At 37.7% G+C, this 15,534-nt stretch overlaps 1 protein-coding gene across 4 annotated transcripts in view; it reads right to left on the bottom strand.

Annotated features, from left to right (window-relative positions):
- ldb2a (LIM domain binding 2a) overlaps positions 1-15,534 on the bottom strand; it is a 112,978-nt gene that overhangs the window by 7,153 nt on the left and 90,291 nt on the right. The window contains exons 5-8 of one of the 4 annotated variants that reach the window (XM_085284673.1): positions 11,100-11,183; positions 4,969-5,092; positions 2,943-2,996; positions 2,028-2,164 (exon numbers count right to left, since the gene is read on the bottom strand). In XM_085284673.1, the coding sequence (XP_085140799.1) occupies positions 2,028-2,164; positions 2,943-2,996; positions 4,969-5,092; positions 11,100-11,183 (399 nt within the window). Of the gene's footprint in view, positions 1-2,027; positions 2,178-2,942; positions 2,997-4,968; positions 5,093-11,099; positions 11,184-15,534 lie in introns of all 4 variants that reach the window. The other 3 variants (XM_085284683.1, XM_085284656.1, XM_085284665.1) reach the window with 3 other exon arrangements.

Below are 15,534 nucleotides of genomic sequence, written 5' to 3'. Positions count from 1 at the left end.
TGCAAAGAATGTTTATGGAGGACCTTTCATTTCCTTTTTTTCCTTTACAATATGCAACCGTGGAATAATACATGTCTCTACTTGTAGTTTGAAAGGACCCTTGAACTTTTTTGTGGTTATATTTTGCCGACTTAAAGGTCTTGGTAAAAGTCAGAAAAAGATTACGATCTTTGTCAAATACTGAAAAAGCCAAAAGAAACACCACGTTTACTGCATGTTTACTTTATTAAAATTACACTGAAACGATTTTATTTCTGAAGTGTTTTTGTTGCTTAAACTTAACCACAGACACTCTCCAGTGTCCTGCACTTTATACACCACTTTGTGTGTAGTGCTTACATGCATGAGTTTCCTACACTGCAAAAAAACATCCCTAAGAAGCATAATAAAGATTTTTATGGTTTCTTTCGAAGCAAGCAGCAGTATATAAACATCTTTTCTGGGAGATCTGGTTGTTGTTCCGCACATGCTGTATAGAAAAGCATTAGAACCTCAAATTTCCCATTAAGCAGTATTAGTCCTACGTACAAGACAGCCACACATTAATGGTAACCGGCGACACTTTAATGTCAATAAATTCCTTTTATGTTTGGAATTGGCGCATTCTCAACGGCACTGAAATGTGTGTTGAAAAACAGTGCACCAGTGTGGCTACAGAACAGTAAATTGGATGCTGTAGTGTAAATATAATACAGTGTGTGCATAATAAGCAGTGTATGGAATGACAGTGCAGCCTTTGCAGACTCTCACAATGGCATTGAATCCTCGAGGGGAGTGCCAAGCATGTGGTGTGATACTCAGCTGTTTAAGAGGCTATTTAACCTCTAACTGTGTCAAGTGGCCTTTTATGGAAACCTGTAGCTAAATCAGGCATTCATACACAATTGTAATTAGTTTCACACTGAGTAAAGGTGTTCAAAGTTGATCTGAAAGCTGTTTTCTTTTTAAGTTTTGGACATAAGTTTTATATCTGTAGTGTAAAAACGATTAAATGTATATGTAATGTAATGTGTTAATAACACATATTTGAATATGCAGCATGTTTGTTATTGGTTACATTGTTTCTTTTCATTTTAGATGCTTCTTGTTTTAATTGTGTTAATTTAATTTACATTGGCTTATCAATATTTCTGATATTTTCCATTTACTGGTGCTTAAAGTTTATTGTTTAACAAAAAGGTGAAAAAGTTAGTAAGTCAAGAGTATGTATTAAAAAATAACTGTTCTAAAGCAGCTACAGTATAGTTCTATAGTATATGGATGTTGGCATCAGCTTCAGTAATCCCACATCTGCTGGACTTCAGGGATTTAAACAAGAAACCTCATTCAAAGGAGAGCAATCAGTATCCTTAAGTTTTTTCTTGGTTCTTGTTTGTTTATGTCTTCGTTACATTTATGTGAAAGCAAGTACAGCTAGCCACCAGTCCTCTGGACAGCTGTGAGTTCAGGTTCTTGCTCAAGGGCATTTCAAGCGTGGTGGCTGAGAGAGGGCAAAGTGTCACCTACCCCACCCACATTTTCCCATTTGGTCCTGATATTCAAGCCTTTTTTTTTCCTTTTTAAACCTCCAGGCTTCAGCCACTTGGTTAAGCAACAGGGTCAGCTGGGTCTTTTCGAACATGCGTATTCTGACAAGAATAAAGTTTACTCTGAGATACTGAATACTCAAGAAAAATTAAGTATGCAGCTACAAAACATGATACAACCCACGGCAAAAAAAAAAAAGCAGCAGAAGAGTTTCATTCACCTTTTTTACTTGTTTTTCATAAACCTGCTCTTGTACTGTATTTTATGTATTTTCTCTTTATCTTTTGGGGCCACATGTTTTCATTCACGTCCCACAGGGTTTCTTTGTCTCAGAACCGAGACTTTAGTTCCTTTGTTACCCTCATTTGCGCAAATAATCTAAGCTTAATAGCTGCACTAGCATTCAGAATTTCCTGTTTGTTACCCTCTAAACTTGCATGTGAAGACTTCGCAACAAAAAAAAAAAAAAAAAGAGGAGGGAAAGTGGAGCTGATGCTTACAGGTACCTGACTGGAGAGGCTGAAGTTGGTGGCCGGGCTGCGTTTCTTGCTTGCAGTGGTGCCCACACTGCTATTGGCGCTGCTGGCTGAGTTCTTCCGTTTCCTCCTCTTCGTGGTTGTCTGTCGGGCAGGCTCAGCTTTGGCGCGACCAGCAAAGAGAAACAGAGGCCATGCCAAGAACATAATGCATACAGACGGAGACAAGGTGTAGGGGTGTGCGCAGTATGCAGTGTGCATGTATATATGTGTGTGGGGTCAAACAGTAGACGCTTTGACTGTCAGAGTTACATGCAGATACAGAAAAAACATGGACAGAAATGTTTAAAAGGCCAGAGTACATGCACGCATGCAGAAAGAACACATGCAAAAACGGGCTATGCAAATTCTACAGAACCCATGCTTTGTTTTCTTCTGAGGTGAAACCACACGAGTGTTAACATCTTCCAAGACATGCACTAGTAAGAAAGAACCCCTTTTTTATTTGCATAAATGCTCAACAATGGACCCTGATGCTCATCGTAATGTAAATTTGTTAATGATTTCGGCACAGCACCGACTGTGGTGTTCCTCAATCGCACGAACCAGATTAAAACTGCTCTAGTGAGGCAGAAAGCCCATCTGTGTTTGTCTCACTAAATATGCTTTTATGTATGCATTCTTGCACATTCGTCTGAATTGCTGAGCACGAGTGTGTATAGTTTTAATCACTCTGTTTTAGAATGGTTTAACATGCATCATCTAACCTGTATCTTTTTTTTTAAATTCAGTACAGGTATGAGGACTATTTTATTGACATGCAGTTGAGCATCCATGAAAAACTTGCACACAAAATATATTTCAGTGCATCCCGGTGAGCACCAGGGTGCTGTTTTCTTTTAAGGCTGCAGACAATAGACAATGTAAGAGAGAAGATACCTTTTTTGTGATTTGTGGGAAATATTTCCGTTTTGAAGTTCTGTGGGTGTCCAGCTGAAACCGGAGCCAAAATCAGTTTTATTTTACTCAGAAAGTTGGATCATTTCTTAAACAATTTAAGACAAAAGAAGACCAGACCAGAGATGACGACACAGAAAAGGGAGAGAAATAACTGAACATTCAATGCCACACAGATGCTATTGAACCACTGTGCACCACTGTGCAAACTAAATGAAATATATTATTCTACTAATGAGCCATACACGAGTCCTGAAAGTGCAATTAAATTATTAAACCATTATTATTAAAAAAGATATAAAGCACTGGCACAGGTTAAATAGAGATCTTAGTGTTTCTAGTATTAACAAAATAATTTATGTAGTGCATAATTTATGAATACAAGATTTTGCAAATCCTGCCAACATTTGTTAGAAAACATTATTCCTTTTAATCTCAAGAGAGAGAAGAAAACACTGCTATGATCTTCAAACAGATGTCTGAAAATGAAATACATTTTTTGAGGTTCTTACTAATCACACCAAGGGAGATGCTTTCATATTCAGTTATAACAACCAGCGACTCATGATACAAACAAAACTGAAACTATAAATCAGAGGCAAAACAAGAGGAATTTTTATCAGTCTTTCTTCTCTTTTGATTCCTGACTTTGACAGACGTGTGTGCAAAAAAACAGAAAGAAAGGAAAAGCGGGCCCATTGTCAGAGACAATCATTTCTGTTATCCGACTGGTTTCCTCCGATGCTGAACCAGTGACGCACTAAAATCGCTTCCATTTCCACCAAAAGGATTTATCAGAGCATAAATGCGCCCGTGGCTTCCTTCCTGGCTAAATCCCAACCAGTTTCCAAGCTGGAGAAGAATTGCAGGAAAAGGAGAATAACACGCAACCAATAAGGAAAACCCCAATTCCAGCTAAACTGCAAAGATCAGGCAACTGTGATGTCAAAATAAAGACAGATGGTGAAACGGACTCAGAGCCCTGACCTCAAGGAAGAATCAGACTTAATTTTTACACGGCGGTTCAGAGCCAGCACTCCCACATAAACGCTACCAAGCCAAATAACACAATAAACATATATAAATAACTCTATTTGGTATATGATGAATCTTTAGCAGCTACGGGGGATTTCATATTAAGCTGTATTTTTATACCATGAGCACAATTAACTATCAATACAGGAGTCTGTTTTTTTCCCTAAGACTTTATATTCATAAAATGCCTTCTGTTTTTTTTCCCTCTCTGTTTTCTTTTTTCTTTTCTTTGAAGAACGTCGTCGACGCTGGGGAGCCGCTGGCCAGGGAGCTGGATCTACTAGTTTGATTACACCCAGCACTCTTAATTAAAGTTACACAGGTCTGAGTCAAAGGCTTTTTGACTGGTGTTGGTTTTTAAAGACATCTCGTCACGCCTCGCTAAGCATTGCTGTAATTTGCAGCCACTCCGATGTATCCAAACCCCCCCCCCCCTTCCCAAAAAAACCTCGGCTTACTCCTTCTCTCCAGCTTAAGAACCACACAGCCAATTTAAGCCTGGTACTTTTCAGAAACCACCCTGCAAACATCAATCATAGAAAGCTAAGAGGCTCGTTAAGATTGGCAAGGCTGAGATTCAAGAGGCAACCCTGAATTCTGATTAATTTCATATACCTGACAGGCAAAACATATTTATGGGATTAAGACATATAATGGCAAATTTGGGAACATAAATGATGCAATGAAAACACATTCTGAGTGAAAATATTCAGATTCCCACACAGAGAGTGACGGGCTGGAATTAAAAGCTGTTAAAAGGAAGAATCTTAAAAGCTCAGTAGAGGAAACAATTAGATCTTGGGCTTGGATCTGAACATTTAAGAAGATGTTGTCATTATCCAATCTAGTTAATGCCACTTGGAACATCAAATGTTCACTTTCAATTAATTATTATTACATGAACTGCACAGTAAAACAGCTTTAACTGAAAACACATTCTTCTAAATCTGTGTATAAGGTAATGGGTAGTTACCTGGTGGGGCTACCATTCTCTGCCATTTTTGGAATAGGCATGTCTTGAGACAGTCCCGGGGGCTGAGGTTGTAGGTCTTGTGCCTTGACATGAGCTCCTGCATGGGCTCCAGGATGACACACAACTGCAAACACAATAGCACAAGCCACACACTTCGTTAGAGGAGACAGACACTGTCATCTTAATGGCGCTGCTGTTCTTATTAAGGTAAAAAGAACAAACAAACATAAAAATTATGAGTTTGTTGTCTAATTAATCATGCACATACAGATTGGGAGTTATTCATTAGGCAGTAAATCTAGGTTTTATGGATACTATTAATATAGTACCTTTAGAAAACAGGTTACTATTAGAAAGTGTTTCACAGAGAAACAGAATGATGTGCAGGGTAAGGCTTTTAAATATAAGCAGTCTTTGTTGAGCTGTTTATAATTCATAGAAAATTCAAATTCATGCACACAAACTTGGACATGTGTGTGTCTGAGTGTTTCTGCTTTAGACACAGCCAACTCAGACTGGCCTCATCGTTCCCACACTGTCCTCCAACAATATTCTGCTCTTAAGGAGACTTTAAGTACAGTATTCATCTAGGGGAAAACTGTAAATCTCTGGTGATATCTTGTAGGAGGAATCAGGGGTCGTCTTGTCATTTTAAATACATCAGGATAAGCTTATCCAGATAACATCTGGATAGCATTACAAGTTGGTCAGCCCAACTTGTTCAGCAGCAGTAACCATCCAGATGCTTGTTGTAGCTGGAGGACAGCCATTGGCCAGTTGCAGGCCTGCCTGCATTAAACCAATCACAGGAAAATACTAGGATCAAACTCCAGTCAGCTAGCCTGGTTCATATCCTCTAACTGAATAAAACGGTTCTGTTTTTCTGACTCACTTTTGTCTGTCTAGGAAAAATTGAGCATTAAACGTTCTGCAACATCCATCCATCTATTTTTGTAAACTGCTTATCAAACTTGGGGTCACAGGGAGGCTGAAAGGCAGGTAAACCCTGGTAAGGTCACCAGTTAATCACAGGGCTAACAAAGAGAGATAGAGAGCCATTCAAGCTCACGTTCACACTGACGGCCAAATTAAAATTATCAGTTAATCTAACAAACTAGTCAAAATGTTAAAACTGGTTAATTTCTACATGGAATATTTTTGTCCTTTACTTCTCAGGACTAGCTGACTCTGGAGGTTGCACATGCAGGTGCTATGTGGAATAGATCCCCTCTGGTGGTGTTGCAATTTGCAGCCACGGAGTGCACTGCTTATAAGAACTTGAAATTGTCTTAAGTGAAATAGATGTTCTCCTGACACAGGCTACAATTAGATTCTGACCTTATATTACATTCTGGTCTGAAAAATCTACCCCGCAGAACAACTTGAGGCTGATTCAAAAACACAATACTTAATTGCCATCTTTAACACGTTCACATAAGCACTTTCCGATCAAGGCCTGCATCAACACAGTGGCACAATTTGCTTTTGAAAACTGATAAATGAAAAGAATTTTTGTCCCTCCTAGGGAAAAAGGGTTTTGTTTGAGTTAGGGCATCACAAAGTTTGACTACAATAACTACAATAACTTTTTGGTTAAAGTTAGAGAACAATGATGAACGTTGTTAACAAAAAACAGAGTAAGCAGGAAATAGAAAATACATTAAAAGTGAGCGACATGGCAATAAAAGTTTTATAAATGAAAAAAATAACCTGTTTTCTATGCCAGTTGTGTTGTTGGTGGAATACAGAAGAAGAAAAAAAATCACAATTACAGTGCTTTGGTAATTGGGTAGAGCAATTTGGAGACAAAGCTAGAGAGGTGAGGCTGAGGTGGAGTGGACATGTGTACAGGAGAGATAGTGGCTATATTTGGAAAAGGATGTTGAAGACAGAGATATCATGTAGAAAAGAGAGAAGGCTGGTAAATATAGTGAAATGCAGAAGGTGGTGTGACCGACAAGGATGCTAGGGATAGGATGAGATGGAGACAGATCATGAAAGAAGGGAAAAAAGAATTAAGTATTGAAGTATTTTGGTTAATATTATAATCTTGATCGCTCACATTATTCTCGACAAACGTGTGTTTACTGGACATTGAAAAATGGGTGTTTTTACATGGTACTTTCATAAACTTAACTTTAAATGTAAGAGATAAATGAAAAAAAGAGGTGGATGTGGGGGTGTACACAAGGTTTTCACTGGGATTTAGGAGCAGACAAGGGGGTGTTTTTGAGCTTAAAACCTGTCTTGTAAGCTGGCCTGCAGACCTTCACTTTGGAGACAGACCGGGGCTAGACAAAAGCAGAATACTTAATAAACAAGTAACATAATATTTACTCATATGCTTTGATATCAACGTGTTTCATGCCTTACTTCCACGTATGGTTTGACTTGTACACATGACTTATTACACATTCATATTTTCAGACACGTGTTTTTAAAATGCAGGGAATTCCGTTCTGAGCATAATGAAGTCCTTGCCAAAGAGACACGATGTGCAGAGCTGTCAGCACAGCAGTCACAAGTAGAGCTGAAGTAACAACCAACCAAAAGTAGACGCCAGAGAGAGACGCCAAATGAACTTTTTCAAGATATTTCTTGTTGATCAAAAGCTCATGTTGGCTTGAGCTAAACTAAACAGTGAAACAGCTTGGACTTTCAGGGAGAGTTGAAAAGTGCCCCAGGGTATGCTCAATCTAAAACAAAAAAAAAACCAAAGCAAAATGAGAGCATCATAGGAAAATATTTTATCTCTTGTTTTATCTAATTTATTTTGTTTTCAATATCACAATCAAACATCCAAATTATATATTAGAGCCAATTAATTGCTCGGTTATAACTGATGCTGTAGAGAATGAATTCACACTGGCTACCACGCAGGTAGCTAGTGTATCCACTTCTTACTTTAACAGAGATGTACATAAAATGTATCCATTTTCTTGTAGTATGAATTGTCATTTTTTCAGCCACAATGATCAGTTGGCACTCTGAACTCTTTTAATGAAACTATATAGCTAAAGTTAAAACTCAAACATAAAAGCATAACTTTCATGGATTCAAGCTTTTAAAACTTATTTTGTGTAAAGTTACCAAACTTTAAAGCATTTTTAAATCAAATTTTACTGTTGATCCTACAAGTGTTTTTTATGTCCTGAAGACTGATGAAGTGCCCATCTCCCAATTTATTTAGATAGCAACTTTAAAGTAATTGCCCACACTGCTTAGAGGTGTTAGCAAGATGGCTACGGAGTGGCGAAAACTGCCTCTAGGACTCTACTGCTGGAGTTATATACCATAAAATTGCTTCTACAGGTTCTAATTCCTATCAATGTTCATAGCTAGATGGTTTTATCTATATAACACAATCATATGCTGCCACTGGACATTTACTGAAACAACTGCTGCTAGCTTTTGTTCCAAGATGCATTTAGGAAGACTGAAGTAACACATTTCACAACATGCTAGAATCATACAACAAATAATGTCTTCAGTCTGGTGTCAGTCATTTGGGCCACTGCAGCTTCATAACTATAGTGCTGCCAACCGGAAAACGAATAGTTGTTTCTACTGTATCCCAATAAGATTGTGATACAAGGTGAAAACTGCTGCAGTCAAAGTAGGCGTGGCCTAGTAGGTTGCTCAAGGGCACTCTAACAGTCATTACTGAGAGAAAGGAGACTGTTAATCATTCACTGCATGCTCAAATGATCTCATGTGACCTTCAGCATCACACCATTCCTGCTATTCTGATGTCAATTCTAATCAACATGCTCATCCCATCTTCAGATGTACTGTACAGCAACACAGAATAAAAAAAGAAGAAGAAAAACTAAGAAAAGTTTAAAGTTTGAAGGAGATTTTTATCACGGGCTGTATGTGTTATCTACACTGCTCCTTTGATTACAATAGCTTTGGAGGCTTTTATTCAAGTCGACAGCAATACCAGGAATCATGTTTTACCATGATGGATATTCAAACCACTGACCAGACAGGGGCTTTAAACTTAGTCATTCTAACAACCATAGACTCAGCTGCTAACGCCAAATTATCCTACATAAACATAACCACGTCTGTTGCTTTTCCCTCTGTTAGGACGGCAGTGTTTTGATGCCATGCCGCTCGAGGTAAAGTGAACATCCCTGTAGCAGACTAATCCCATGTTCTCCTCTGATAGTTCCCTTCTGACACAGTAATATCCCTCCCCAGCTCAGCCAACAAGCCCTGGCTCTCAGCCTGAAAACAAGGGCTATTTTCAGGCTGAATAGTAGGAAGTCGGCAGCTCCAATACATGGAAAGGCTTAAATACTCCAAATGAAAAAAAAAGAAAGTGTGTGTGTGTGTGCCTCTGTGAGTAAGAGAAAGGCCGGTTGTAACCCCTAAGCCAGGAAACTGTCAGTCTCTTTAGAAGGACTGATAAACACTGGGAAAGGTCTTTTCCAGACACACATTATTGCTAGTTTAATGTGAGGAAAGGGTGTATTTTACCTTGACACCTTCAGATAACAGTAAGGGGAAAATATCATTTGCAAAGTGAAAAATAGTGACTACACAGCAGTGATTCCCAACCTGAATATCAGGACTGCTACAAGAGGTCAGACAATGAATCTAAAGGGATCGTAAGACGGTTAATTGGGTGTTGGAAAGAAAGGAAATCAGTTGGCAGTTGTTCTTGTGAAAAATAAGAAATGAAACTGTCTAATAAAAGCAACCTAAAAATCACATTTATCAGCTGAAATGGGATCATAAATCTATGCACCTATAGAAAACAGACAGATTCACCGCTACAGGATAAATGAGTCTTCAGCCTTCCTGACGCCCCTTTAAACCGAAAATTTCTCGCAAATATTACTATTTAACACATGAAATAATGTGCAGCTTGTTTTCATTATTACTGAAATTCAATTAAACCTCAAAACAACGCTAAATCATTTGTTGTGTTTCACATTTTCTGTTCCATTTGAAATAAAACCACACTGTATTCTGAAATACATCTGAGGTTCGGAGGGCTGACACAGTTCGAGTCAAGCTGCGACTGTTTAGACACAAACAGCTTAACCTCTTCCATGAAATGCATGGTGTCAGCAAACAGAAAGCAAGACACAATCGTTGTTTCATCTGCCAAGCACTGACCAAATGAATCAACAAAACAGAGAAAGACCAGAAACTAAAGCTTTAGCAACTAATTACAGATACTTGATTTTTTTTTTCTTTTTCAGCCACATAGCAGCTACTTTCTGTATCGACGATCATTGTTATAGAAAAACAAAAACAGTCACCCTGCTCCCTCTCACCCCCTCTGTGTGTCTTTCTTCACTCAGTTATTATAAGCAGCGGAGGTGCCGTTCCCTGATTCGCGCGCCATTTCACAATTATGAGTCTCAACAGGGAGCGTTCATTAACGTTATGCTAATTTTCTGTATCCAATTAATTCTTCCCTCTCCCCGTCTCTCTCCCGCTCGCTCTTGTTCTCCCATTTGGAAATCGTAGCTGTCAGTCAACTGTGGTGTCGAAAAACACAAACAGAGCGTTGTGAAATAATCACTAATGTATTCAGTCGGCTTATACTTCCCATTTCCGTAAATTATATTGCTGCGGTCAGGTACAAAAACACGTATATGCAGACAGTAAAGAATGAATAAGTACTTCTTTTTGTTTTGATGCCATGCACTTTTGAAATTATACGCTTAAGTTTCACTGTGTTCAGCACATAAATAACAGCAGCAGCTAGTAAAAAAAAGAGAAAATAGGTACATTTGCACTAACAGTATAACTGAGGAGTGGAAACAATGTCTAGAAATGATGTTCAAGTCAAACTTATATATTCAAACAGTCAATATATCTGCAAATAGAAAAGATTAATCGTAGCCCGTATAATGTAATAGTGCCAAAAGATCACATTAACGATGACAAAACATGAATATATAAGTTTATTCAGTCTAAGCATACAAGATACTTAGAAATTATGAGAAACATGAATTACTGTGTTTAAATATGGACAAGAATTGCTCCTCAGTGCGCATCAAGTGTGACAAGATGAGAAGAAAAACAAAAAGCAGAATGACAGTCATAGACATTGTCAGACAGACACACATTCATACACACACACACACACACACACACACAGTACTTACCCTGAGGTAGTTGAGGGTGAAGTTGGTCAAGCCCATGCGAGTGATGTTTTTGGACAGTTGTTCCAGCACCTGAGGGTCTTGTGCCTAAAGTTAGCAACAGAGAAATGAAAAGTAAAAACGAGTTATATAAAGTATAGTTTTACTTTATATCTATACACACACACACACACACACACACACACACACACACACACACACACACACACACACTTAATTTTTATGTTTGTAATCCACAAAACGAATTATCTACAACCAATTAGGCTAATTGGCATTCACTGGTTATGCACAATCGACACCCTCCAGTCATAAATGCACCTACTTAACACTGTTACTACAGTTGTGCCCTGAACCTGAATAGAAGCTTTTTTTGGATTTCATTTCACACTCTTGTCAATTTGTGAGCTAATTAATCAGTATTACTTTGTCATTTCATTAAAATTTAGACACCGTTCCGTTTTATTCTATCTTGAGTGGGTTTGATGATGTTCCTCGACGTATGTATAACGGCCCGGCCTGGAGAGAACATTTACAAAAATAATGAGAACTGTCTGAAAGCTATAGCCAAAATCTGCAGATGCAATCCATAATTTATACTTTTATGAACTGCGTATATGTACAGAGTGATCAAGATGTCAATACGTGCACAAAAGATTAAGGACTGACCCCATACAAATCATTAGAAAAACTGAAATACAGCTATAATGTTACAGTATGAGTAGGAGGGAAGAAAAGATCTTAAATGAGAAGAAAGTTAAAAACAAAAAGCCAAACAGCAATTATATGAGGGCGTCTAAAAACACACGATTATTCGCTAAGCTTGTTTGCCACACCACGAGTGAGCATTCAAATCATAAAAAGGTATCGACAGAGCAAAATATAGCCCAGCCTGAGCAGAAGCAGTGAGCATAGTTGCATTTGGAGCCTCATGAAAAATGCATAATTCTATCTCCAGTCACATCTCTGTGTGGAGCAAGTCAAGAGGGAAGCGAGGGAGTCCTTTTGTACCATCAGCAGACCAACATGAGTGACAGGGGGACTGAACTAGTGCACATTATTGGCAGCCAGCGGATTGCCATCTGAATTACTTCACTCATCAAGCAGAATTAGGCTGAGTGTACTGTATACAAGTTTGTCTTGGCATCTCTTGTGCAGAGATGTTTCAACAATTTGTGTAGTAGTTAAATGCTGGCACATATGGTGCAGGGATGACAGAGGCACTCAGTTCAAGAGGCCACACAAACAACAGAGTACAAATTCGGAGCCACATACTCAGAATTTAAAATGCGTGGCAGTGGTCCAAATATAAAAGTTTAAACAATGAAGAAAATGTCAGTGGGTATGTGCAGCAAACTTAAAGTGAGAGGACACAGGACGCTGCTCAGCAGTGGGGAAACCTAATCTACTGAAGCACTTAAAATGCTAAAATACTCCTTGTAGATTAAGACAAATGATGACCTCATAAAATATCACACGACCAGGCCGTGCTTGCTGTGCTTAAATCTATCTTTGATGCAACTTCCATAATTATTATGATGCTTCACTGTACTATAAGTTTTGTTATTTTGCCTTTTAAAAAACTGTTTGCGTTCTTCCTATCGTGTATATGTCCCAGGTTTATGTTATTTAAAGGCATATCTAGGAAAGGCCATTGCAAATAAACTTTTAGACTCTCTAAATAACACAACAATAAATAACAAACAGTAAAAAAGACAAAGTGTGCACACATTGAAGCAAAATCTTTTAGGTAACAGCCCAAATTTGTTAAAAATAAAAGGAAAAAGAAGAAAAAGAAAATCATAATATGTATTCAAAGACGGGAAACTCTTCACAGTATTTGGATCCAATTTAAGACAGGTATGTGTGCCTGAAGAAAATACGACTGATTGAGACGTTGCCTTTGTAGGAATGCTTTAAGAATTAAAATTATTAAATAGGAGCCAAATGGTGTGCAAATGTTTTTTTTCCCCTTTTGAAACCAGGGATTGAGTAAAGGGGGGGACCTGGGGTGACAGTGTCCCACTATTTAATCTTAAATAATATTACATGCAGTGAAAGCCTATTAGTTACCAGCAGTATGGACTCCCTCCATGCACATCACAGTGGGTTAGTCCACTGCTTGACATGTTCTAACTCCATTGCTTTGCAAACCCTCAACAAAGGATATTTACTTCTACTAAAATTACAATTCTTTACTTTTGTAACCAAAAATATATTTAAATAGTTCATTCTTTTTGCTTGGTTTTTATTTCTAGTAAAAATGTCAAATGTACAAAAAACCTCCCAGAAACACCCCTGCTTGTAATGCCACAGTGTAATTGTGTATTCTGACTATGTATAGTCTTACTTAAGATCCAAATACTTTTTCTACCATGCTCTCTCCAGTTGCAGAAGATATTAGGACTGTCTCTATTAATTTTACTCAAACAATGCACTGTATCAAAACACACAGTGCATATAGTATATGTCTCCTTATGCACTATAGATTCTGCAATAGCCATTTCATGGGAGTTACTGTGCATTTATGAGTTGTCCCCACAATATTTGCATTATTGTATATTTGTCATACTCCCACAACATGGACATTTACTTTCCACCAGTGATGCAAGTCCATTTATTCATTGATTGTAATTAGTTATGAGTTGCCTTTATTTTAAAAGAACATTTCCATTTTTATCGTCCCTTATTTCTTCAGCAAAAAAAAACATTTATCAGACAAATATTTGCTGATTTCACTGATAAAATTGCAAGCTACTGTAGATTAATGTATTACAATTAAAGATCAATCCAAAAAAGCTGATGCAAATTATTATAATAGAACTCAAAAGTTTCCAGATGTAGTTTTAAACACAGTGGCCATACATAAATCTGTCCTTGACGAGGCATAACAACAAAATGATGTTTTGATTATTTATAATACAGCACTGTTTATAGGGTCCGCTTGGTATGATGGGTACAATTACTCCTAACTCTGTATGAATATGTGTCTGTCCCGAGTATTTCAACAGTGGAGATGGAACATATTGAAAACTAAATGATCAGGATACGACGGTGCTTTTTAAAACATACATTTCAATCTAAACTAGAAACAAACAACTTCATCAACCAGTTTCTGAAGATTTAGTTTCACTGCTGGCAGTCACGATGGCGGAACAAGACCTGAATAATAAGCTGATACACCTGTCACTCAAGTAAATGAGTGCCCTCTGTAATGGCACTCCTAAAAGCCATCATTAAAACAAACACATGAATAAAAGTACAAGTAAAATTTAAGCAAAAAGAAACAGAAAAAAGAGAAAGGTTTGCTTCTGATAGCTTCTGCATTGAGTGGACTTTGCAGGAACTTTAAATTACAGCTTTAAAGATTTTGCAGAAGAATTGAGGGGAATTTTGTTGGCTTCATTATTATCATCTTTCTGAACTGCACGCACGAAAACTGAGACACACCTGGGTCCCAGTGATTACTGGTGTACCCACCTTTATCCTGCTAAATTCTAGCAAACTATTAATTCAGGTTTTAAAAGCCTTTAGTGTACTTCTTTGTGCTTGTCTGCACTGGTTAACTTAAGTTGAAATACACCTTTTAGATGTTGCTGAACTTGATCTTATTTCTACGTAAACACATTTAGATGTACAGCCTGTACATACTTATAGTTATAGAATATTCATAACATACTTCATACTGTGTACACTATAACATACCATAATAGACCCATTTCTGTAATATCTATATTATTGCGAATATATATTGTAATATATCTATATCATGGCTAAAGCCCTTCTGGATGGATGCAAACTGCATTTCGTTTCCCTGTACCTGTGACATGTGCAATGACAATAAAGTTGAATTCTATTCTATTCTATATTTGATTTGATCAGTTGGTGGGGAATGGTTAATATTAATTGCTGGCCAACTTCTAAAAATTACGCTAAGAACAAACTTTATTTCTTTTCCAAATTCTTCCTCACGAGAAATGAGAGAAAAAAGCAGCAGTAGCTCAGCTCACTTCGAAACATGGTTCTTTACACTACATCTGTACTAGTATCTACAGTTTCAGCTTTCCTATTCTGACTCCCATGTGCCTGTATCTGCTTTCATTAGTCCAGGCAGTGATCAAAAGAGCGAACTCACACTCACACACAAATCACCAAAGATCTGGCCAGAACCCACAATACCCCACAATATCCCACTCTCCAGGAATTAAAGTGAATACCCAGAGGGGCCAATTTATTGGTGAGTGAAATTCATATGAAGATTTGGCCAAAAAAAAAAAAAGAGTTTGCCGCTTACGTACACCTTTAGCTCCAATGTGTAAAAAGAGAATGTTAAAGTAATGAATCCCATTTTACTTATCAAACAAATGGGAGATGGCCAATGTATCACAAATGTAAATATCACTGATGAAAAGGAAAATCCGCAAATACCCACTATAACTTT

Source organism: Mchenga conophoros, linkage group LG2 (genome assembly GCF_057382185.1).
Source record: "Mchenga conophoros isolate Kocher_MC1m ecotype Shallow Benthic linkage group LG2, M_conophoros_male_GT1.1, whole genome shotgun sequence".
NCBI lineage: Eukaryota > Metazoa > Chordata > Actinopteri > Cichliformes > Cichlidae > Mchenga > Mchenga conophoros.
The sequence above is the reverse complement of the archived record's forward strand: the minus strand, read 5'-3'. Positions and strand labels throughout refer to the sequence as shown.